Raw genomic sequence first — 25,453 nt, forward strand, 5'->3', positions numbered from 1 at the left:
TTGTGACCGCCTGGAGGGGTGGGATAGGGAGGGTGGGAGGGAGGGTGACGCAAGCAGGAAGAGATATGGGAACATATGTATATATATAACTGATTCATTTTGTTGTGAAGCTGAAACTAACATACCATTGTAAAGCAATTATGCTCCAATAAAGATGTTTAAAAAATAAATAAATAAATAAATAAAATAAAACGTAGATAGCTCTGAAAAAAAAAAATTACTGATAAACTTTAAAAAATAGACATTACTAGAGAATAATTACTGTACCACCCTGGTAAAATAAAGTAAAATGAAAATTCCACTTATAAGTGTATTTCCCACTGGAGTTCTTAGGGGCAAAATTTAACCTTTGTAGATATTAGCTCAAATTTTAAATGTGATTGCTACATAACCAAAATGTTGGCTACACAATCATTGATGCCCATTCCAGCAATTAGCCAGAATCACATATGAAGTACTTAAGTATATATATTTTTGTCAAGTAAACATCAAGTTTTAGCCTGTGAGTAAAGAGAATATAATGGCTATGCATTGGATTATAATTAGATGCAGAGAGAAAATGTCCATTGGGAAGCTTCCAGAATCCTGCCATTTCTCTATAGACAAAAAATCTTTTTCAGTGCTACTAATGCCCCTTGATAAATAACACACAAGTGAAAGCTGTAAGAATAAATACTTAAACTGATGGTTCACTTCTCACCCCGTGAAAGCAGTAGGAACCACTAAGGAACTCTTTTATGAGTTGGTCATCTGTCAGTTTGGATATGTGGGTTGTTCCAACTGTGAGCATTGGCTGAGAACCAACAGCAATGGGTTTGTGGATTGCTGGAAATCTCTCTTCCTTAGTTGATTGCATATCTTCCTAAAATTAAATAAACATATGTTTAAGGGCTTCTTTGCCACACAATTTTTTTCAGTATGACTTAAATTATTATTTTTAAACTTCAGAAAATTTGGAAAAAATGTCCACTCATTTTTTTTTAATTAATTAATTTAGTTTTGGCTGCATCAGGTCTTTGTTGCTGCACGTGGGCTTTCGCTAGTTGTGGCGAGCGGGGGCTACTCTTCGTTGTGGCACGCGGGCTTCTCACTATGGTGGCTTCTCTTGTTGTGGAGCACGGGCTCTAGGCGCACGGCCTTAGTAGTTGTGGCACATGGTCTTAGTTGCTCTACGGCATGTGGGATCTTCCTGGACCAGGGCTTGAACCCTGTCCCCTGCATTGGCAGGTGGATTCTTAACCACTGCACCACCAGGTAAGTCCCTGTCCACTCATTTTTAATGTGTTTTAAGAAAATGAATTTTGCAACACTTAATAGCATAGAGAAAGCTCTAGGCAAATGTTAGTTCCATTTACCAGTTAGGGGCACGGTGACCCATAGAGGGATAATTTCCATTTCACATATTTTGTCTCATATTTTTATTAAGTACTTTGCTACATGTTAGATTTTGTGTTTCTACATTTAGTTTTGGAAATGTGATTACTATGGGTAAAGAAAGGATAACAGGCTAATAAAGAGCTGAGTGGGACAAATATGAATATTAGTTATAATTACTCAAATGTAGCAGGACCTGGTTGTTGCCCTGGAGGAAACTGCAGTTTAATAAAGAAAGGGTAGAGGGAAAAGCAGTTTCACAGAGGTAGGGGTGATTCAAGTAGACTTTGACAAAGAACTGAAACACGAAGACTTCACAAAGAGAAAGCCCTTGATTAATTCATGAAACATTAATAATTTGTGACTTACGTGAATGTCTGTGTATGTGTTTTGTGTGCGTGCATATGCATGTGAACCTGAAGAAGAGGTAAGAGCAAAGATGTGTGGTATGGTATGATATTTAAAACCAGAGAGAAGCAGGCACTACAGATTGAAAACTATGTAATGCTAAGAAGTTTGGACATTATCTTTTAGGTTTTAGGCAAAGATATGGTATGATCAGATTTTTAAGTAATTACTTTAGCATGGGCAGGGAAGAAGGAATGGTAAGAACAAATCTGGAGGTGGAGAGTCAAGTTAGGAGCTGCAATTACCCAGGCCACAGACAAAGTGAATCTAACATAAGGGAGTGACACAGTAAGCAGAGAGGAAATGAATCTAGACCAGAACTGAAGAAGTGGGTGTACCAACTAACTGAATAAAATAATTTAAAAAAATTAAACAGTAAAATGTATAGACTCCTTTTTCACCCGCTGTAGTTGCCATTGACCAATTGTGGTCCTTTTCTTCTTTTTCAGCTTGTAGGATTTACTGGGTGGTTACTCTGGAAACCAATGACCTTATCCTCTCTCTCCTCCAATACTAAGAACAAAGATTGGCAAGATGGCCTCTTGTTTTTTGAAAGAACCTTGAATTTTACATATAACTCTTTCTATATTCAGAGCCTACTACTATGCTCCTGACAGTATTTTAAGTATGGAGTATTAAAAATGAAGTACCGACCCTATTCTTCTGTTTTTTTCTTTTGCTCTACCCAAGAATCTTACATCAAACTTACGGGGTCTTCAACAATTACAACAGCAACAGTCCTGAGATCAATTTTAAGTAACTTTGTGAATCAGCTATAAATCTTCTAGTAGAAGATGTATTTTGTAATGTAGTACTTGACCACGTAAGATACTGGGACACTGATACCCATAAAAATGATCATCTAAAGCAAAAAAAAAAAAAAAAAAAAAGCAGCAGACATAGTTACTACTCATAAGGAGCTAAGGTTCACTAGACTAAAGTAATTACTTACAATATATGAGACCTATAGTAAGGTTAGTGAACAAAAGAATAATAACGCATAGTGAAACCTGCAGATGAGAAAAGGGGAAGAGGTAGGAAGAAAAGAAGAATGACAATTTATTATTCCTTCTTGTGGACAGAACATCTACTTTCATTTTTAAGGAAAACTACTCCAATAAAAGCAAGATGATAGTAGTTTTTGTAGCAGGGTTTGGAAATTCATAAAATAGATTTTTAATAAATCCAGTAATTTCCAAATTAATTTAATGTAATAACACAGGTGGAACATCAAACCAAAATTCTAATAGCCATATATGTACTGTGTTTAAAAGAAAAAAAATCCTTTATGGTAAAGCTTGATTCACACTTAAAAGGCAAACCATATGCCAAATATCAACATTTTTAAAGTTATGTGTAATAAACTAAGTTTCTAAAAAATTATTCTGAAGGATGATCAGTTTTAAGTAATCACTCATCCTACAGTATTAGCTAAGATTTTCATGTACTCTAAAGATGCTAAGTATTTAGAAAGCATTATCATCAGTGGCTTTATTTTTAATAAATTTATTTATTTGGCTGCATTGGGTCTTCATTGCTGTGCGTGGGCTTTCTCTAGTTGTGTTGAGTGGGGGCTACTATTCATTGCAGTGTGCGGGCTTCTCATTGCAGTGGCTTCTCTTATTGCGGAGCATGGGCTCTAGGCGTGCAAGCTTCAGTAGTTGTGGCAAGAGGGCTCAGTAGTTGTGGCACACAGGCTTAGTTGCTCTGTGGCATGTGGGATCTTCCCAGACCAGGGCTCACACCCGTGTCCCCCACACTGCCAGGCGGATTCTTAACCACTGCAACACCAGGGAAGCGCATCATCTGTAGCTCTTTTTGTTTTTTCTTTTTTTAAAAATTTGTTTTATACAGCAGGTGCTTATTAGTCATCAATTTTATACTCATCAGTGTATACATGTCAATCCCAATTGCCCAATTCATCACACCACCACCCCCAACTCCCCCCCGCCGCTTTCCCCTCTTGGTGTCCATATGTTTGTTCTCTACATCTGTGTCTCTATTTCTGCCCTGCAAACCAGTTCATCTGTACCATTTTTCTAGGTTCCACACATATGCGTTAATATATGATATTTATTTTTCTCTTTCTGACTTACTTCATTCTGTATGACAGTCTCTAGATCCATCCGCGTCTCAACAAATGATCAAATATCGTTCCTTTTTATGGCTGAGTAATATTCCATTGTATATATGTACCACATCTTCTTTATCCATTCGTCTATCGATGGGCATTTAGGTTGCTTCCATGACCTGGCTATTGAAAATAGTGCTGCAATGAACATTGGGGTGCATGTGTCTTTTTGAATTATGGTTTTCTCTGGGTATATGCCCAGTAGTGGGATTGCTGGATCATATGGTAATTTTATTTTTAGTTTTTAAGGAACTTCCATACTGTTCTCCATAGTGGCTGTATCAACTAACATTCCCACCAACAGTGCAAGAGGGTTCCCTTTTGTCCACACCCTCTCCAGCATTTGTTGCTTGTAGATTTTCTGATGATGCCCATTCTAACTGGTATGAGGTGATTGTAGTTTAGATTTGCATTTCCCTAATAATTAGTGATGTTGAGCAGCTTTTCATGTGCTTCTTGGCCATCTGTATGTCTTTTTTGGAGAAATGTCTATTTAGGTCTTCTGCCCATTTTTAGGTTGGGTTGTTTGTTTTTTTAATATTGAGCTGCAGGAGCTGTTTATATATTTTAGAGATTAATCCTTTGTCCATTGATTCGTTTGCAAATATTTTCTCCCATTCTGAGGGTTGTCTTTTTGTCTTGTTTATGGTTTCCTTTGCTGTGCAAAAGCTCTGAAGTTTCATTAGGTCTCATTTGTTTTTGTTTTTATTTCCATTACTCTAGGAGGTGGATCAAAAAAGATCTTGCTGTGATTTATGTCAAAGAGTGTTCTTCCTATGTTTTCCTCTAAGAGTTTTACAGTATCCGGTCTTACATTTAGGTCTCTAATCCATTTTGAGTTTATTTTTGTGTATGGTGTTAGGGAGTTTTCTAATTTCATTCTTTTACATGTAGCCGTCCAGTTTTCCCAGCACCACGTATTGAAGAGACTGTCTTTTCTCTATTGTATATCTTTGCCTCCTTTGTCATAGTCATAGATTAGTTGACTATAGGTGCGTAGGTTTACCTCTGGGCTTTCCATCTTGTTCCATTGATCTATGTTCCTGTTTCTGTGCCAGTACCATATTGTCTTGATTACTGTAGCTTTGTAGTATAGTCTGAAGTCAGGGAGTCTGATTCCTCCAGCTCAGTTTTTTTCCCGTAAGACTGCTTTGGCTATCGGGGTCTTTTGTGTCTCCATACAGATTTGAAGATTTTTTGTTCTAGTTCTGTAAAATATGCCATTGGTAATTTGATGGGGATTGCATTGAATCTGTAGATTGCTTTGGGTACTATAGTCATTTTCACAATATTGATTCTTCCAATCCAAGAACATGGTATATCTCTCCATCTGTTTATATCGTTTTTAATTTCTTTCATCAGTGTCTTATAATTTTCTGCACACAGGTCTTTTGTCTCCCTAGGTATTTTACTCTTTTTGTTGCAATGGTAAATGCAAGTGTTTCCTTAATTTCTCTTCCAGATGTTTCATCATTAGTGTATAGGAATCCAAGAGATTTCTGCGCATTAATTTTGTGTCCTGCAACTTTACCAAATTCATTGATTAGCTCTAGTAGTTTTCTGGTAACATCTTTAGGGTTCTCTATATATAGTATCATGTCATCTGCAAACAGTGACAGTTATACTTCTTCTTTTCCAATTTGTATTCCTTTTATTTCTTTTTCTTCTCTGATTGCTGTGGCTAGGACTTCCAAAACTATGTTGAATAATAGTGGTGAGAGTGGACATCCTTGTCTTGTTCGTGATCTTAGAGGAAATGCTTTCAGTTTTTCACCATTGAGAATGATGTTTGCTGTGGGTTTGTTGTATATTGCCTTTATTATGTTAAGGTAGGTTCCCTCTCTGCACACTTTCTGGAGAGTTTTTATCATAAATGGGTGTTGAATTTTGTCGAAAGCTTTTTCTGTATCTATTGAGATGATCATATGGTTTTTCTTCTTCAATTTGTTAATATCACAAATTGGCATTTGGATCACACTGATTGATTTGCGTATATTGAAGAATCCTTGCATCCCTGGGATAAATCCCTCTTGATCATGGTGTATGATCCTTTTCATGTGTTGTTGGATTCTGTTTGCTAGTATTTGTTGAGGATTTTTGCATCTATATTCATCAGTGATATTGGCCTCTAATTTTCTTTTTTTGTAGTATCTTTGTCTGGTTTTGGTATCAGAGTGATGGTGGCCTCATAGAATGAGTTTGGGAATGTTCCTTCCTCTGCAATGTTTTGGAAGAGTTTGAGAAGGATGGGTGTTAGCTCTTCTCTACATGTTTGATAGAATTCACCTGTGAAGCAATCTGGTCCTGGACTGTTGTGTGTTGGAAGATTTTTAATCACAGTTTCAATTTCATTACTTGTGATTGGTCTGTTCATATTTCTGTTTCTTCCTGGTTCAGTCTTAGAAGCTTATACCTTTCTAAGAATTTGTCCATTTCTTCCAGGTTGTCCATTTTATTGGCATAGAGTTGCTTGTAGTAGTCTCTTAGGATGCTTTGTATTTCAGCGGTGTCTGTTAAAACTTCTCCTTTTTCATTTCTAATTTTATTGATTTGCATCCTCTCCCTCTTTTTCTTGAATCTGGCTAATGGTTTATCAAGTTCATCTTCTCAAAGAACCAGCTTTTGGTTTTATTGATCTTTGCTATTGTTTTCTTTGTTTCTATTTCATTTATTTCTGCTCTGATCTTTATGATTTCTTTCCTTCTGCTTACTTTAGGTTTTATTTGTTCTTCTTTCTCTAGTTCCTTTAGGTGTAACGTTAAATTTTTTTGAGGTTTTTCTTGTTTCTTGAGGTAGGCTTGTATAGCTATAAACTTCCCTCTTAGAACTGCTTTTGCTGCATCCCATAGGTTTTGGATCGTCATGTTTTCAGTGTCATTTTTCTCTAGGAATTTTCTGACTTCCTCTTTGGTTTCTTCAGTGATCTCTTGGTTATTTAGTAAGGTATTGCTTAGCCTCCATGTGTTTGTGTTTTTTACGTTTTTTTCCCTGTAATTCATTTGTAATCTCATAGCGTTGTGGTCAGAAAACATGCTTGATATGATTTCAATTTTCTTAAATTTACTGAGGCTTGATTTGTGACCCAAGATGTGATCTGTCCTGGAGAATGTTCCATGCACACTTGAGAAGAAAGTGTAATCTGCTGTTTTTGGATGGAATGTCCTATAAATATCAATTAAATCTATCTGGTCTATTGTGTCATTTAAAGCTTCTGCTTCCTTATTTATTTTCATTTTGGATGATCTTTCCATTGGTGTTAGGTGTTAAAGTCCCCCACTATTATTGTGTTACTGTCGATTTCCTCTTTTATAGCTGTTAACAGATGCCCTATGTATTGTGGTGCTATGTTGGGTGCATATATATTTATAATTGTTATATCTTCTTCTTGGATTGATCCCTTGATCATTATGTAGTGTCCTTCCTTGTCTCTTGTAACATTCTTTATTTTAAAATCTATTTTATGTGATATGAGTATTGCTGCTCCAGCTTTCTTTTGATTTCCATTTGCACAGAATATCTTTTTCCATCCCCTCACTTTCAGTCTGTATGTGTCCCTAGGTCTGAAGTGGGTCCCTTGTAGACAGCATATATATGGGTCTTGTTTTTGTATCCATTCAATGAGCCTGTGTCTTTTGGTTGGAGCATTTAATCCATTCACGTTTAAGGTAATTATCGATATGTATGTTCCTATGACCATTTTCTTAATTGTTTTGGGTTTGTTTTTGTAGGTCCTTTTCTTCTCTTGTGTTTCCCACTTAGAGAAGTTCCTATAGCGGTTGTTGTAAAGCTGGTTTGGTGGTGCTGATTTCTCTTAGCTTTTGCTTGTCTGTAAAGCTTTTGATTCCTCCACTGAACCTGAATGAGATCCTTGCTGGGTAGAGTAATCTTGGTTGTAGGTTCTTCCCTTTCACCACTTTAAGTGTATCATGCCACTCCCTTCTGGCTTGTAGAGTTTCTGCTGAGAAATCAGCTGTTAACCTTATGGGAGTTCCCTTGTATATTATTTGTCATTTTTCCCTTGCTGCTTTCAGTAATTTTTCTTTGTCTTTAATTTTTGCCAATTTGATTACTATGTGTCTCGGCGTGTTTCTCCTTGGGTTTATCCTGTATGGGACTCCCTGCGCTTCCTGGACTTGAGTGGCTATTTCCTTTCCCACGTTAGGGAAGTTTTTAACTATAATCTCTTTAAATATTTCCTCTGGTCCTTTCTCTCTCTCTTCTCCTTCTGGGACCCCTATAATGCAAATGTTGTTGCGTTTAATGTTGTCCCAGAGGTCTGTTAGGCTGTCTTCATTTATTTTCATTCTTTTTTGTTTTCTCTGTTCCGCAGCAGTGAATTTCACCATTCTGTCTTCCAGGTCACTTATCCGTTCTTCTGCCTCAGTTATTCTGCTATTGCTTCCTTCTAGTGTAGTTTTCATTTCAGTTATTGTATTGTTCATCTCTGTTTGTTCTTTAATTCTTCTAGGTCTTTGTTAAACATTTCTTGCATCTTCTCGATCTTTGCCTCCATTCTTTTTCCAAGGTCCTGGATCATCTTCACTATCATTATTCTGAATTCTTTTTCTGGAAGGTTTCCTATCTCCACTTCATTTAGTTGTTTTTCTGGGGCTTTATCTTGTTCCTTCATCCCTCTGCCTTTTCATCTTGTCTCTCTTTCTGTGAATGTGGTTTTTGTTCCACCAGCTGCAGGACTGTAGTTCTTCTTGCTTCTGCTGTCTGCCCTCTGGTTGATGTGGCTATCTATGAGGCTTGTGCAAGTTTCCTGATGGGAGGGACTGGTGGTGGGTAGCGCTCCATATGTAGCTTTTTAAAAATAATTTTTCTCAACTTGCAGATTAAACACATTAATTAAAGAAAAATAAACTGGTACTTCTACCTTGAAGAATAGTTAAAGTTGGACTTGTGAATCATTTTGATCAAGCTGACTTTAAGTACCTGTCAGTACTTAAACTACTATCAAGAAGAAGATGAGAACTGAATTCCATCTCTAATCTTTCAATACATCACTTCAAATAAAATGCAGATTAAGTTTAAGATAAATTTTTCCTCCTCTCAGAATGGCAGGGTTCACAACATCCACAAAGAGTCTGGCAATACTTTCGCAGTAAGTATCCAAGAGGAAGGGGAGAAGAAGGCTTTGCAGTTAAATGTTAATTAACCCAGCATACCAGGTATCATGCAAGGAGCTGGAAACCCCAAGTAACAAAAGCATAGTTTATTTTCCCTCCATTTAAATGAAGAACCATAGGAAAAAGAACAAATTTTAGCCATAAAAGTGCTATAATGGAGGACTGAATAAAACACAAGACCACAGAAGAGGAAACCCTGATCTCTTCCGTGGGTAATCCATTAGAAGTCATGGCTCATTTGCAAAGGAAGTGACACTGGAAGCATATCTTCAAGCATACACATGTTGACCTTCTATTAGTTCATCAGATATAGGGAGGGAGGGGAGAAGACAACAGAGGAAGAGGCAAAACAGTATATTCAAAGGCAAGGAGGTTGGAAAGAATGTGGTACTTTTCTGAAACTCTTAAGTTGTTCAAAATAGCTGGGATCAAGGGAATGGTGATGAGAGATGAAGCTGAAGGTAGATCACAAATGGTCTTTTTTTTTTTTTTTTTTTTTTAATCTTTTGGCCATGCCACATGGCATGTGAGACCTTACTTCCCTGACCAGGGATTGACCTGTGCCCCCTGCATTGGCAGCGTGGAGTCTTGACCACTGGACTGCCAGGGAAGTCCCCACAAATGGTCTTGACTCTCCTTTGATAATATCATTGTATGAGCAATGATTTTATCCTGAGGTATAGATCATGTTAACTACCAAAAGATTAAATAAATAATCAAATGTTCACTTCAGAAAGAACATTTTATCAGCTGTGTGGGAGGAATTAGAAAGAAGATGCATGAGGACATTAGTTTCTGGTCTTAGAAAATGATGGGGTCCTGAACTAATGACAGGACAGAGTTGAAAAGCAGTCAGTGGATAACACTGATAGCACTGAGTAAATGATTAGAGTTAGAGATGAATTAAGAGATGGATAAGAAAAATGACTCACGTTTCTGACTTGGACAACTGGGTAGAGAACACTGCTTTGAAAGCAATGGGGAAGACTACAAAAGGGTCAGTGTGAAAGAGAAAAAAATGGTTAAGTTTGAGATTACTGAAAATGTATATACATCCAATATGCAGATAAAAAGGGAAGATAGCATATCAAAAGGGAGAAGCAGCAGAGAGAGGTGGTTAAGAGGACAGGTTCTAGAATCAGACTACTTTGATTCTAATCTCTAACCCATCACTTGTCACTTCCCCTCTCTGAACCTCAGTTCCTTAACCTGTTAAGGTGGATAATAGTAAATCTTATATGCTATTGTAAGGATTAGATAATAGTTGTAAAGACTCAATACATGTTAATTATTTGATTGTGATTTGAGTTCAGGAGAAAGATCAGTGTTGCAGATGTGTATTTATAACTCATGGATGAGCTTACTTAAGGAGACTATGTACAATAAGGAGAGAAAGCAGCTATGGACAGAACCAGGGGAAGTTCAACATTTTAAGGAGCAGGAATCAGAGAAAGAACTAGTACACAAGAGATCAGAACCAGAGAGAACCAGAGATAATGACCTGTAGTAAAGAAAGGAGAAAAAGTTCAAGCTTCTAACGCTCAGCTAAGATCAAGTTATGCATATGTTCAGCAAATTTAGAAGCAAAAGATTGCTGTTGACCTTAATAAGAACAGTTTAAGAAGAATGATAGAAATATGGTTTGATAATAAATAGCAATGAGCTGAAGAATAAATAAAGCATTAGGAGATGGGCTGCAGTCTATTTTTTCAAGAGGCTTAGCTGGTAAATCCAGTTAACTAGCTAAAAATTAAACTTAACTGAAATGAACAGGATGGCAAACTTTAAAATACTATGGAATCATGGGGGACTTTCTTGGTGGTCCAGTGGTTAAGAATCTGCCTTCCAATGCAGGGGACATGGGTTCAGTCCCTGGTTGGGGAACTAAGATCCCACATGCCATGGGATAACAAAGCCTGCATGCCAAAATACTGAGCCCGTGTACCGCAACTATTGAGCCCGTGCGCTCTGGAGCCCATGTGCCACAACTAGAGAGAAGCCCATGCTCTGCAATGAAAGATCCCGCAAGCCGCAGTGAAGATCCCGCGTGCTGCAACTAAGACCCAATGCAGCCAAATTAATAAAAAAGAAAATTATGGAATCATGAGTGTAAGAGAATGCTAAAATAGTTTCTGAGAAGTATTAGAATAAGGAAAAGAATTAAAATCAAAAGAATTGGAATTGACAATTTTGAGTCAGGAAAATAAATGACTACTACTATACTACAGAAATCATTAAAATACTGATATATGCTCTGAAATTTGGAAAAGGAAGCACTGAAAGAAATACTGTTAGATAATTCTCATACCTCTTTATTTCTCCTAAAAGGCACCCTCAGTATTTCTTCCTGCTGTTCCAACTGTCTCAGGGTGAGGGGTTTAAATGGTGATCCTGGTAGTGACTGGCAAAATATGTCATTCACAGGAGATGCTCTGAATCTATTCAGTGAGAACAAAGCATTAAACCTAAGCAAACGACACTTTAAAGCATGTGTGCATTTAATGTTTAAAATATTAAATCCACATCCTACCTATATTTAGGATGACTGCACAAGAGTGGTGTCAAAATGACAACTTCATATTCACAAGTTGTAACTTCAGCTACTGAAAGAATTTCATGCTTAGATTCAGGATGACATATGTACATCACAGTACTTGATCTGGGCCGGTTCTGTTTCAAACTACAAGGTGTACCATTTCCCATTCCCACTGGATAGTAGGGTGTCATCTGACCTTCGATATTTTTAGTGGGAATCTTAAAAAAAGAGTATAAGACAGACTTTTCATTAGAAATAGAGGTGGGGTGAGGATGGAGAAGCACTTATTCTGAAAGGAAGAAAACTACATTTTATTCATAAACTAACATTTATAAAGGTAACATTTCTGTACTTTCTATAAGCTCTCCCTCTACTATTCTTTTCATTCATATTCTTATTTGAGCAAATACATATTTTCAGAGCTAATTTAATACAGAATAAAAGAAAATTTTTATTTGGTGCTAAAATTAAGATGTACACTTACATAAAAAAGGCTATAATAACATAATTAATATGAATTATTTTCAAAAGTTCTAAATAAAGTGACTAAGATAAAATATAGAAACTTACTATACTTGGGCTGGTCAGAGCTTTCTTCACTAAACTCTCAAGTGAATGCCTATGTTAGAATTTAGATTCTAGAGATTTGAAGTTTGATTTGTCAAAAAGTAGGGCTACAGAGTTAACACTATGTTCTAAAACAGGAATCTAAATATTGTGCTGGTTCACTGATCTGCTTACTCTTCTTCCCTGTTATTAACAGACATACTTCTCAGCATATAAACTCCTGTACAAATCCATTCATGGCCAGCAAAAGACAGATGAAGAAATTTTCACGGAATGGGGGAATAAAGGAGATCACCCCAGAAGACAAGGATTATTAAGGAGTTAGCTCCCATACTTTTATCGACATAAACACAAGAAGAATTAAATGGAAGGGCTTTAAAAGATATTGTTAATATCATCTCCAAGCAAGCTCTTTGGAGGCAGGGAGCTCATCTTGTATCACTTCGGTCCCAAAACAGGCAATAAATAAATGTTTCCAGGGGAAAGTATTTTGAGATTTCTTGTATGCTAGTTTCATCCTAGTGTCTAGAATTAGAAAATCCTGGGTTAAAATCCAAGCTTTGTATTCACTAGCCTTATGACTTTGACCAAATTTCAGTTTTTGTCATTCATAAAAGTAGAATAATAATATATACTCAAAGGCTGTAGGGAGAATTAAGCATTACCCTTTGTTACATGCCTGGCACAGCATCTGGCTTATGAATTGGGGCTCAATAAATGTTAGTTTTCTTCCCTTAGCCTTTTCTTCCTATTCCTTGATCATTTCACACTTTGAATTCCATCTTGCTATCCTCCAGAGCCAAAAATATTTTGAGATAAATATTTTATCTCAAAGGTAGTCTGTAAAATTAAAACCTTTTAAAATAGCAATGCTGTGTGTGTCTATGCATAGCTTACCAACTCCCCCAAAGCCACCCTTTTAAGTTATGGGCATCCCTTTTAAGTAATCTTTAAGGCCTTTTGCCGTTTAACTTTACTTCTAATAAAAGAATCATTATGGTATGAAACCATTTATAGAAATATCCTCTACCAATAAGTTATTTAACTTTATGGAAATTCTTAGGATTCATAAAGCATTCCTTGAACCACAGGGGCATTTAAAAACTGTAACTGGTCACCCTAAGGAATAGTTCTTTTTAAACAATCCTATTTTTCAGTCATCAATTATGCATTCACATTCAATAAGCATTCATGAAGGGCCTACATTTTGTCTGGCACTCTGCTTTGCACTGTGGGGTAAAGAGAAAAAAGACAGTCCCTGCTTTTAAGATGCTTGCAGTCTGGTAGCTTGTTATTTACATTTATGATTTATCTGTTTTACCCATAGGAAATAGGGTCCAAACAACAGAAAAAATGCAAAAGCTCCAATGTTGAACAGAGGGAAAGAACCACTGCGAAGCACAGAAGTGATATAATGCTGTTATAGAAACTTTCCCAGACACATCTTTGATAAATTCATTTATTTTTGTATTATCTTAAAGTAAATAAAAGTATTATAGCATAACTTTTCTCATAAAAATCTAACATATTGCAAATTTTCTTGACTAAATCCTTTGAGGTAGTTGATAGATAAAGAACACATGGCTATATTCTGTCAATTAAGTTTTATAAATTCATGTCTAACAATAGATGTTAAGACTGAAAATCACCAATTATCACTTGCCTCTTTTGATTTTTCCTTTTCTTCCGCTTCTTGTTCTGTGGATTAATACAAAAGTAAGTTAAATAATGACCAGTGACTTATATACAAGATATAAATGACTAAGTTTTCATCAACTTTGTAATCTTAAACTTCTTTCTAAAGAAAACCTGGACTTCCCTGGTGGTGCAGTGGTTAAGAATCCACCTGCCAGTGCAGGGGACATGGGTCTGGTCCCTGGTCTGGGAAGATCCCACATGCCGTGGAGCAACTAAGCTCGTGTGCCACAACTACTGAGCCTGTGCTCTAGAGCCCGTGAGCCACAACTACTGAGCCCGCGCGCCTAGAGCCCGTGCTCCGCAACAAGAGAAGCCACCGCAATGAGAAGCTTGAGCCCCGCAATGAAGAGTAGCTCCCGCTCACCGCAACTAGAGAAAAGTCTGCGCACAGCAACAAAGACCCAACACAGCCAATAAATAAATAAATTAAATTAAATAAAAATAAGACCCAAAACATACACATACTTTTAGCTGGATTCCTTGAAATGGTTTCTTTTGAAAGAACAGTCATATTTAATCATTACATCTTTATTTAGGAAATACTGTATTTGAGGCATAAGAACTGGCCACGACAGTTTTCTTCTGAAGTGTTTTTATCTCAGTGAAAGGTTTAATCTTAAATGAGTTGACCAATTTGAATAATATAGATGAATAAAAATATTTCATAATTTGAGGGATACATCTACATGTCTATTTCCATATAAAAAAAGTTGTTTAAACCAAGCAAAAAACTAACACTATATAAATATAACACTGATATGTATGGCTCACCAGATTTTAAGAATTTATCAATAGGCAGAAAAAAAGCATAATGTTTGCTAAAACAGAAAGTAATGAAAAGATCTCTTTGAAAAAGTTTTCTATGGGATTGTTCAGAAGTTTATTTTAGTGTTTTAAAATTCATACAGTCTCCAAGAAAATCTTTTAAATTCCAATTTGAACATATACTTTAAACCAAATACCAGCATTACTACTAAATTACTCTGCAGAAACAAACCTTTTTCGGATAGAAGATTCTTAGCCAACATATTCCCAAGGTAGTACTCGTGAATATTTACTTTCTATATTTAAAAATAAAATAAAAATATAGTAAGTATTTGGCAAATACATTTTTAAAGAATACAGTTTAAAACCATCCACCTCATTATTAAAGTTTTCATTTTATAATGTTCTACATTTCATATTTTGAAGAAAAAAATACCTGACCACTTTCTTTCTCTTCATGGTACTGCCGAATGTGTTTTCCGTGACATACTTCGTAAGTCCAATAAGACTCAATCTAAGACAGATGGATGTATTTATGTACAAAAGCCACACAACTCAACTGAATTCCTTTTTGATATTTTAAGCAACTGAACATTTCTCTGAAGATTTACAGCAAGCTTTCATTAAATGAAAGTTATTATTATGCCTCAGAAAACATGAAATTACTGAAGCTTATTCATTGTTTTCACTAATTAGCTAAATGTGAAAATTCTATGAAGGAAATAGGTCTAAATATACCTGGGGTCTATAATAAACACCTGGCCAAGGGATCATTTTTTACACAGCCTAAAAAAATAACCATGAGCAGTTTTTATTAAAATTGTATATAAAGAAACTTTCTTTTGATCTGAAAAACATTCAAAGCAGTTTGGTGATATTATTTGATAATTGATATTATTGGGTGTTTGCTGCATATACTATACAGGAATTTAAATGAACAAAATACTATTAAGCAACAGTTTAGTTTTACAACTAACTTAAAATGTGATACAAGATAATAAAGTAAAAAGAAACAGAGAATTATTTTCAAGGGCCTATTGGCTGCTGGAAATTTATTTTCTAGTTATCAAGTGAACATAAAATACATACTCTGTAGGAACAACTGCTCTGTTTAAATAGTGGCTCCAATAGCTCTCTTGGATTTGGGCCTTTATAATCCTTTTCTTCTTCCTATGAAAGAATTAGAGTTTAATACAATTATTCTGGAACTTCACCCAACTCTGCTGTTTAGGTATTAACTCATTGGTCAAACCACAAATGCTTGGAAATAAAAGGGGGAAAAAAGTCAAAACCTTTAATAAGATCCTATGGCATGCCACTTCTTTCAAAAGAATTGAAGTATATGCAGCAACATGGATGGACCCAGAGATTTTCATACTGAGTGAAGTAAGTCAGACAGAGAAAGACAACTATCATATAATATCACTTATATGCGGAATCTAAAAAAAAAATGGTACACATGAACTTATTTACAAAACAAAATAGTCACATATGTAGAAAATAAATTTATGGCTACCAGGAGGAAAGCGGTGGGGTGAGGGATAAATTGGGGGATTGGAATTGACATATACACATTACTATATATAAAATAGATAACTAATAAGGACCTACTATATAGCATAGGGAACTCTACTCAATACTCTGTAATGACCTATATGGGAAAGGAATCTGAAAAAGAGTAGATATGTATATCTGTATACATATATCTGTATGTATATAATACATATATATATACATACATATATACATATATCTGTATGTATATGTATAATTGATTCACTTTGCTGTACACCTGAAACTAACACAACATTGTAAATCAACTATAATCCAAAAGAAAAAGAATTGAAGTATAAAATATGGAGCCATAGAATAATCTTCCATTCTTTCTTCTCTTAGAAAAAGGTTAAGTATCAGTTTCCTGAACAATTCTTATAAACCTACTTCAGAATTATTAAATGCTTGTATCCAAACAAATTCTATCTATGAAAGCCTCAGAATAGTTGAATCTTATAGAATACACTGGAAAGTTTTAATATACTTCTCAGTTTTCCATATATTTTTACATTTCAGACTTGAATGCCATAAATACGTGTGTAATTGCATATGTGTGTATTTGTGTCTTAAGGTGGTTTAAAACAAGATAGCTGTCTTTCACAGATTTTAAGTCTGAACAAAACCTAAGAAACCTAAACTCACTGAGTTTAATACTTCCATTTTACAGATTGTGAAAATATTATGTAATTAGCTCAATAAACTTATTGAGTGGAGGAACTGAGTTTCAAATTTGTTCAAGGCTCCACAGCTAACTATAGCCTATACCTCAGCCTCCTGGCTCCTAGGCTGGTGTCCTTTCCATTTTACCATGCTGCCTCTCGTGTTTCATCTTGAAAGAAGTAATTGCCTTGAAGGATGGATAAGAGGCAGTTAGGGCATTTTAGGTGGAAGAAACGGGCATGAGCTAAGGTAGTAAGAAAGCACAAGGTACCTATAGATTTACTTATTAGCAATTCTTTATAAAAAATGTCACATACACATTTAAAATTTTATCTTGTTTCAAAACCTTCATTTCTATAAAAGAAAGCATCCGTGGAGTTAGATTTTCATCTAAAACATTAATAACTGGTTGCTAGTTTTTCCAAGTTGAACTGTAAAACTCAAAGAATTCAGGAATAATAAGGATTACTAACATTGTAAATCACTATACTTCAATAAAAAGTGATTACTATATTTTTAGTAAGACAGGATAATTGAGAAACCTGTCACTCAATTTTATTTTAAGGTATGGAGTTGCAATGTTTTAAATAAATATCTTTGGTGACAGGGATTATCAATGTATTTATAAAAACTTACCTCATCACCACTTGTCACAAGGGGAAGAATGCATTTATATTTTTCTTTATGTGTAGTTGTCATGATGACATAATTATCTTCTTTATACAAAACTCCAGTTGTAGGCTAGAAATAGAACAAAAAAATGTACATTACTTTAGCTGATTAAACTGAACTATACTAACTTACAGTCCCAGGTTAAACTAATTCATCACTTCAACAGGATTTTTAAACATACTTGTAAAGGCAGGGAAAAGATTCTACATATTTTTTAATGACAAAATGAAGATGACAAACTTTATCCTGGTGTTACAATGTAACAGAAAATAAGGAACAAAAATAAAGTTTGGAGTAAAAAGAAAAAAGTAGTAATGCAACAGACTGAAGTTATAATACAGATTAAAAAGCAGTAAGAGGTGTCAATGTTCATGGATACATCATCACTGAATACTTATTACTCCTACTAACAGTTACCACCTATATATGAGAATTTACAGCACTTTATAAACATACTCTCAATTCTGTTGGATGGGACACCTGAACATAATATAATGTAGTAGTTTTCATATTTGGATAACATATGGTCTTTACTGCAACTACTCAATTCTGCACTGTAGGAAGTAAGTGCACAGGCAATACGTAAATGAAAAAGCATGGTTGTATTCTGAGAAAACAAACAAATAGCTTTACAAAAATAAAGTTTGGAGTGGGCCAGCCCAAAGGTATAGTTTGCGGATTCATGGTATATATCAACAAAACTATCCTTAAAGCGGTCTACGGTATAAAACCAAACAAATTCACAAATCAAAATGAACCAATGTAATTCAAATGAACATTTCAATTAATATAACTGATATTATTTAACTAAAAAGAAATCTCTGCTTTGTGATAGCAAATATGTCACTAACTACTAAGGCAGAAGTTTTCAAAGTCTATGAGAGGTGTTCTCTGACAATTCAATTCTCTCTTAACTTTTCTCTTCTTACAGCATTGTAAACCCACTATACTATTTGGCTATCCCTGGTAAGGAAAGAACCACCCTTATTACATATCTCTGCTCTTTTCTCAGTTTAATAAAAACAATTCCTAACTATGATAAAACCAGTACTACTTGAAACTGATGTTATCTTAAACACAAATACAAATTAGGAGATGTTTTCCCAAGACAATAAAACAAAACAAAACGGAGCAGTAAATACTAGCTGTATTAGCTATATGACACTACCAAATTAAGTTCTTTACATTTATTGTCTGATTGATGCTCGAAGCAAGCATTGTACCCATCTCACCGAAAAGGAAACTGAAGCCCAGGGCTTAAATAATCTGTCCAAGGTAATATAGCCAGTAAGTAGCACAGCCCAGACATGAACCCTAGCAGACTGATTCCATATTCTATGTGCTCTTAACTGTTTTAACATGTTTGAACTAGCTTTTGTTAACATTTTCTTAGATTACTATATAGACTCCTGGACTATGGCCAAAGATCCTTATTTAAAAGATCATCACAAGTGAAGAGAGAAATCAAAGGGATTTGAAAGTCAGACTTGTAAAGCCAAATTTGTGATAAAGGGATCCTTAGAAACATTTATTCAGTTGAGCCAACAAACTGCTGTAAGACAAAGCACTTATAATGTCTCTCGGTGTTTTCTGGATATATTCAGAACATATGATAGAGAGTTGTACAAAGCATGACTTACATTCATTTAGCTAGCAATGGATGGCCTTGAAGTCTTAGTCTTGTCAAATCATTCCTGTACTGTAGGGAAGGTGGACAGTAGCATATGACTTAAATCTAATCCTCTCTATTTGTGAAGTACCTGCAACTTAATATTCAGAACTGGATTCTACAGCAATATTGACTCATTTACTAAAATATTTACCACAATGCTAACAATGGAAAAAGAAACTGCTTGTCTAGAGCAACGGCAAAGAAAGGAAGACAATTCTTTCTTTGTAATTAAAACTAATCTTGGGTTTTATGTCTATGTGAAGAAATTCATTCCTCTGCCTATCGCTTTTAAGGTTTAGGTAAAAGGTAACAGAAGTAGAAACCATCACTATTCTTATTTGAAGATTTGTTGTTGCTGCAAAGATTCATTTTTCATTAGTTTAGGAAGGGCTACTTTCTTCTTTGATAAAACAGACCAAGTGGCAACTCTTCTATCTGAAAACTCTTTGCTGAAATAGTGCATCACTTATTGGGATCATGAAGTAAAAATTTTAACAAACTTTACCCTAATTTTTAATAATAGAAATTACAGGGGAAAAGTTAACCTTTTGTGATTTTCTAAGTTAAAAAATTTTTTTTGATCTACTACTAAAATGCTTCCTTCTGATTTTGTAAAACATGTTTTTACTTAAAAAAATATAATTCTGAATGCACAGAATCACAGATAGTGTAAAAAAACTTGTTCTATATAACTTAATACCTTAAAGTATTTCTAGTATAAGATTAGTGATTTGATAAAAATCAGATTTTAATATAATGAAACTAATCAAGGGGGGTGTGGTCTTTAAGATTAAGGAATTTAAAAAGTATCTTGGCAGGGGAGAAATTCCTAATGTTTGACATGAGTCTGGAAGAATTAAGATACAGGATGAGAGAGAAAACTATCCTTGGAGAGGCTGTAAAATAAACTCAATGGCACTACTTGTTAATATATATAACATGCTTCGAACCATGGAGTTGGTCACCATTTTTCCCAAGAGTAGTGTCTGGGGAAAGTTTTTGAGTGGGAATACATTTCTATACTTACAAAAGAAGTAGAAAGAAAATTAGACTTATTTTGTGGTTTTCCTTCGGTGAAATTCATAAACTCTGTGAAGTAATGAATAATCGAACACTTTAATGACACAGAGATGTTATTTCAGAAGGAAAATATACACAAAAACAAAACTGACTTCTAAAAACCAGTAAAGAAAGAATATCATAATCATTAATTATTGTAAACATTTAAAAATGTACACAATTTTGGTGCTTAATACTTTTCTAAGCAAATTTGAAAGATTATGTATTATTTTGATATACATGAAGGGGAAGATGATTTAAAGCACAGAAGAATTTTAAAGATAAAGAAAATTTAAATCTTCTAATCAAGTCCCTTCCAATTTCAGGTGGGAGAGAGATAAAGACCTTTATCCTAGTTCATACAGCTGCTTAGTTACACACAAATGTCCATCCAACTGGCCTATAAAACAAAATGACAGTGCCAGGTGTGGAGGGCTGTAGTTTCAATTACACAAAGTAGGGAAGGGAAGCCCTGAGATTAGAAAAATACTAAAAAAAAAAAAAAAAAAAAATCCAAAGATCAATGATAATCACTCTTGGGGCTTATTTTTGTGTGAGGGCCACAGATCTTTTGCCAACTTATAGGAAAATGTTTCTAGATTTTTCTCAAAATAACTCAAACTTAAAAAAAGAAAAGAAAAAGAATATCTCTCCAAATTTTCAAATGTGTCCATCTTAGATTATGCTTCATTGTCAAAGAAAAGTAATTAAAAACAAAATGTCAAAATAAAATTGTTAGATATAGAAAAGGTTGGTACAGCATACGTTAAGACCGAGATCTTCTACCATAACCTCTTTTTAGCCAGCAAACACCAGTGCCAGAAAGAAAACTGAACAATTTAGTAGTAACTTCTAAAAAGGCTAGTTTTAGTCATCTACGTATAGGTCAGTAAATTTTTAGGGCCACATATCAGCATGCCTTTTTAAATTAAAAAAGAAAGCAAAACACAGGTGCAAGAGTAAAAAATTTTAATGACCACATTCTTTAAATATTTGCCAAGTTCATGCCAAGTGTGCTCTTTGGAAATAATAACAGAGGCTGGACTAAAATATTCTTATCCCAAGCCTCTTAGTTATATCTGACTTGTAACAAACTTTCATATAAGTATTTTAATATATCAATATTTCCTGAATAAGAACCAATTGTATAGCACAGGGAACACTACTCAATACTCCGTAATGACCTATATGGGAATAGAATCTTAAAAAAAGTGTATATATGTATAACTGATTCACTTTGCTGTAAAGCAGAAACTAACACAACATTGTAAACCAACTATGCTCCAATAAAAATTAATTTTAAAAATATTTCTTGGCATTAATGCAAAGATTAATCTGGCTTCCCAGAGAAATACTTAAGAACCACCGAACTACCAGAATGGAAGAACTGAAGACAGGTGGAGAAACAAACCAGGTGTGAAATATTAGCAAAAACTAACATCTGCAAATAGAAGTCTGTTGTGGTACTGATGACATCCGTTATCCTGGGACATTCTGTGCAGACATCCTAGTATCACATATTCACGTTTCAGTGAAATAGTAATAGAACAATATACTAAAACAGTCTTCCAAGTAGAACGACTGCAGGTAACTGGAATAAGAATTTTAAAAAAATTCTGCAGGGCGGAGCGGGGTGGGGGGAACTGTTGCATTTTCCCCGACTTCCATTTGAAATAAATGAATTAATTACCATACGGTAAGTATCACAAGAGCCCAATTTCTACTGGCCTCCCGTGGATAGCAAGACTTCTCAGCAGTGCACTCCCCAAAGGAAGAAGGACTGCAAATATTCATTACTTTGAGATTATAAATATGTTTTTCAATGTAGGAAAACCGATCATAAAATCTCATGTTTTGGGGTCTTAAATAACAGCCGTAATACATCAAAACTGTAAAGGATATTCTGCATAGAGCGTCGTTAACATCTCACAGGCCAAACAGCCCTCTCAGAAACAACTCTTAAGGAAAAAGAGCTGTGCGTATATGTTATGTACTGTGTGTGTATACAAGGGAGAAAGAACGAATATGACAGAGGGAACTCATATCCGCAGTACAACTGGTTGTGTAGGTAGGATGTGTAATACTCCTTGAAGGACAGAAGGCTGCTGGTGGAGTTAAGAGCTGCAGAGGACTTTCCAAAGAAGACAAATGTGTGCGCCTGACGTGGTTCTAGAAAAGCTTCTTCCACAGGGTGGGAGTGTTGCTAAGGTATAGTGCGACAGATTTTTAAAGGGGAGAGCAAGTGACCGCTGGATCCCGGAATGCGTAGCATGGAGGGCACATCCACAGAACGTGTCTGATAACACTTGCCGTTTGAATGAATGAACGCGGGGTCGATGAAGCTTTGGATTGGGGAAGGAGGCATGCGCCCGCAGAGGAGGTTCTAGGGGGAAAAAACGCAGAATACTGAGGGAAGGGGCCGAACCCTTAAGTGCCAGGAGGAAGAGAGATGGCTACCGAGTTCGCGAGGGCACTGACCAGAGAGAACTCGGTGCCGGGCCAGTTGACGCGGAAAGGGATGTCATCGCTGAGCTGGGGGAGCGCTCGGCCGCCGCCGGACGCCTCTAGGAGACCGCAGAGTACCAGTAACAGCGGCCCGCCTGGGACCAGACTCCGCGCGCCGCCGCCTCCTTCCTCCATCCTCCGCCGCCGAGCTCTCCAGCCGCCGCCACAACCCCCTCGGCCCACAGTGGAGAGGAGAGGGGGAAGGAGGAGGAGGAGGAGGAGGAGGCGGCGGGACTACCAAGCGCTCAGGGAACCCGGGCCCCAACAGCCGCCACGTCTCCTTCCTGAGAGCTCAGCAACACCGCCCCCGCTCCCTTGGACTTCCCGCCACCGTTTCCGGGGCAGGCGGTATATCAACATCCGGGGCCGCCGAGCCGTCCGCCTACGGAAGCCAGGACGCCAGCCGGGCTTACCTTGTCGCGCGCAACCGCAGTCTCGTGGCTGGGAGCGAAGGCAGCGGCTTCCCGGGAGCGGACGCGCAAAGAACGGGCCTCGGACCAGCCCTTTCGGCGGCGGCGAAGTGGCGGCACGGAGAGCTGGTGAGTCCGGGAGGCGGCGGCTGTTCCCTTCCGCCACCCGCGCGGCTCTCCACCGGCTGGGCAGCGGCTTGGCGCTCGTGGAGCAGCTACAGGAGAGTGTGAGCGGGGCGGGTGCTGGTCTTCAAATGAGAAAATTCGAGGTGGCGAGGAGAAGTGAGAAGTGGCGGTGTTCCTGACTGCTCTACCCTCTCGCTGCTTTTCCTTTTCTTCGCACGTAGCTTCTGTACACTTCATCTTTCCCGCTGGAAGTTTCTCTCCGCCTCTTTTGCTGTGGGCCGCGGTCACCTCACTACTTCCAGCTCCTGACTAACGCAGGGCGGGGGTTGGCTCAGTCTCCGCAGCCATGGTTTCGGGGATACCCGAGCCGAGGAAACCTGTCGTCCCCTCGTATAAGAATACTGCAATTCTCCGAGGATGGCCTAGACGGAGAATCTCCTTGTGGGAAGGGCAGCTAGATAGCGCAGCCCCTACATATTTTGCTTTACGGGAGTCTCTTTCATCCCAGAGTTGAAGTGTTGGGTTGCTGTTTTTTTTTTTTTTTTTGGGGGGGGGTTGCTGTTTTTTTAAGGAAGCCGATAAGTTGCTTTATGTGGGGTTCAGGGCCAGGTGAATGTGAGGTTATGAACTCACATGAGGTTCAGATATCTCTGACTTTATTCAAAACACAAAAAGTTTTGGATTCCCCTCCCCATCTTAAAAAAAAAGCCGTTGTTTTCATCTCTAATATAATGGGTTATACAGTGTTAGTTCTATAGCACCTGTCATTGTCTTTCTGGAGGTGGGAAAAGCTAGACCTCCGTGCTAGATCTGCTAAAGACTGTGTCGCCCCTTGTGTGTCGTCGTCCCTCCCACCCCCCGCGCAATTTGAGCCAAATCAAAAAGCAGGAAGAACAGTCTGTTTTTCTATTTTTTGTTTTAAAAATTTCCTTTTTTAAAACAAAAGGAATCCGCAGCATCAAAGAAAATTACTTTTTTCCAGAATTGAGGTGTTGTTCATTAATTTACTTACTTATTAATGCTTAATACGTGTGCAAACACTGGGATTCGTAAATGGCAAATAAATGGGTCTCTGTCCTCTTTCTCTCATGGTCTAACAAGGGAGATTACACAGACAAATAATGGTAACCTATTGTGATATAATAAAGTAGTTAACATTTATATAGCCTTTTTTCCGTGCACTAGTGTAAGTACTTTATATATGTTATGAGGCAGGTACTATAGATTATACAGTAGAGAGATGTTAGAGTGAAGATATAAAGAAGGGCAGAGATTGGACAGGAAAGGCTTCCCAGGAGAGGTGACATTAGAATTGAGGTTTTAAGGATTTATAGGAGTTCATCAGGCAGGTGGGGAAGTGCATTTCCAGCACCATCCTTCTAGATGGTCCGTTAGGGCTTTTCGGTGTAGTCAGCAGATAGTGTGGGATGGAATCAACAGCAGGAGATTAGTGCTCTCTTAGAGGAACAGAGGCAGTCAGTTCAGATTAATTCAGTTCATTCAGTTCAAGATTAATTCCAAATGGATTAGGTATTTAAATGAACAACAAAAAGAAAACAATAGAAGAAAACTTAGGAGAATAATTCAATGATCTTGGTGTGTAAGATAGGAAATCCTGAAGTCATGAAAGAAAAGAGATGTATTTGACTAAATAAAAATGAAAAATATTTGTCTGCCCTGGTTTAGTCTCTGGGTCTATAGTGATGGAAGCTGCCTCAATAGAGCTTATGTTCAAGTAACAGATAAAAAAACAAGTAAGATAATTTCTGGTAGTGGTCACTGCTGCTTAGAAACTAGGGTTGTGTGAAAGAGAATGCTTCTGGGACATGCTGCTCGTAGATGGTCAGACTTGTGTGAGGAAGTGACATTTGAGTTGTGACTTGAAATGGTGAAGAGGAAGCCACACAGCAATTTCCAGCAGGAAAAGCTTGGTGTGTTGGAGGGACAGAAAGAAGGCTAATGTTGCTGGAGTGTAAGAGCAAAGTGGTAGGAGATGGCCAGCTGGACACAGATCTGTAAGTAGGAGAGTAATGTGGCCTGATGTACATTCGTGAAGATCATTATGGTTGCTGTGTGGAAAACTGATTATAGAGAATGTTATTGGCTGAACTGTGTTCCCCAAAAGGATATGCTGAAGTCCTAACTCCTGGAACCTGTGAGTGTGAACTTATTTGGAAATAGGGT

At 36.8% G+C, this 25,453-nt stretch overlaps 2 protein-coding genes across 11 annotated transcripts in view; one reads left to right on the top strand and one right to left on the bottom strand.

The window, feature by feature from the left end:
- Nucleotides 1-23,059, bottom strand: part of ERLEC1 (endoplasmic reticulum lectin 1) — a 36,688-nt gene extending 13,629 nt beyond the window's left edge. For 5 of the 7 annotated variants that reach the window (XR_007470856.1, XM_049695978.1, XM_049695977.1 and 2 more), the window contains exons 1-9: nt 22,707-23,059; nt 17,462-17,566; nt 15,701-15,781; nt 15,048-15,125; nt 14,844-14,907; nt 13,812-13,846; nt 11,576-11,799; nt 11,354-11,483; nt 701-862 (exon numbers count right to left, since the gene is read on the bottom strand). Coding sequence is in view for 6 of the 7 variants with exons in the window: in XM_049695978.1 (XP_049551935.1) it covers nt 701-862; nt 11,354-11,483; nt 11,576-11,799; nt 13,812-13,846; nt 14,844-14,907; nt 15,048-15,125; nt 15,701-15,781; nt 17,462-17,566; nt 22,707-22,868 (1,041 nt within the window). In the remaining variant the exon portion in view is untranslated. The remainder of the gene's footprint in view (nt 1-700; nt 863-11,353; nt 11,484-11,575; nt 11,800-13,811; nt 13,847-14,843; nt 14,908-15,047; nt 15,126-15,700; nt 15,782-17,461; nt 17,567-22,706) is intronic. The other 2 variants (XM_049695976.1, XM_033417843.2) reach the window with 2 other exon arrangements.
- The window catches only part of ASB3 (ankyrin repeat and SOCS box containing 3), a 155,092-nt gene that overhangs the window by 36,815 nt on the left and 92,824 nt on the right, over nt 1-25,453 (top strand). Inside the window, exon 1 of one of the 4 annotated variants that reach the window (XM_004286516.3) lies at nt 23,113-23,272. The exons of 2 other annotated variants lie outside the window; for them this stretch is intronic. The gene's annotated coding sequence lies outside the window, so the exon portion shown is untranslated. Of the gene's footprint in view, nt 1-23,112; nt 23,273-25,453 lie in introns of those variants that run through there. One more of the 4 variants, XM_049695966.1, reaches the window with a different exon arrangement.

Source organism: Orcinus orca, chromosome 13 (genome assembly GCF_937001465.1).
Source record: "Orcinus orca chromosome 13, mOrcOrc1.1, whole genome shotgun sequence".
NCBI lineage: Eukaryota > Metazoa > Chordata > Mammalia > Artiodactyla > Delphinidae > Orcinus > Orcinus orca.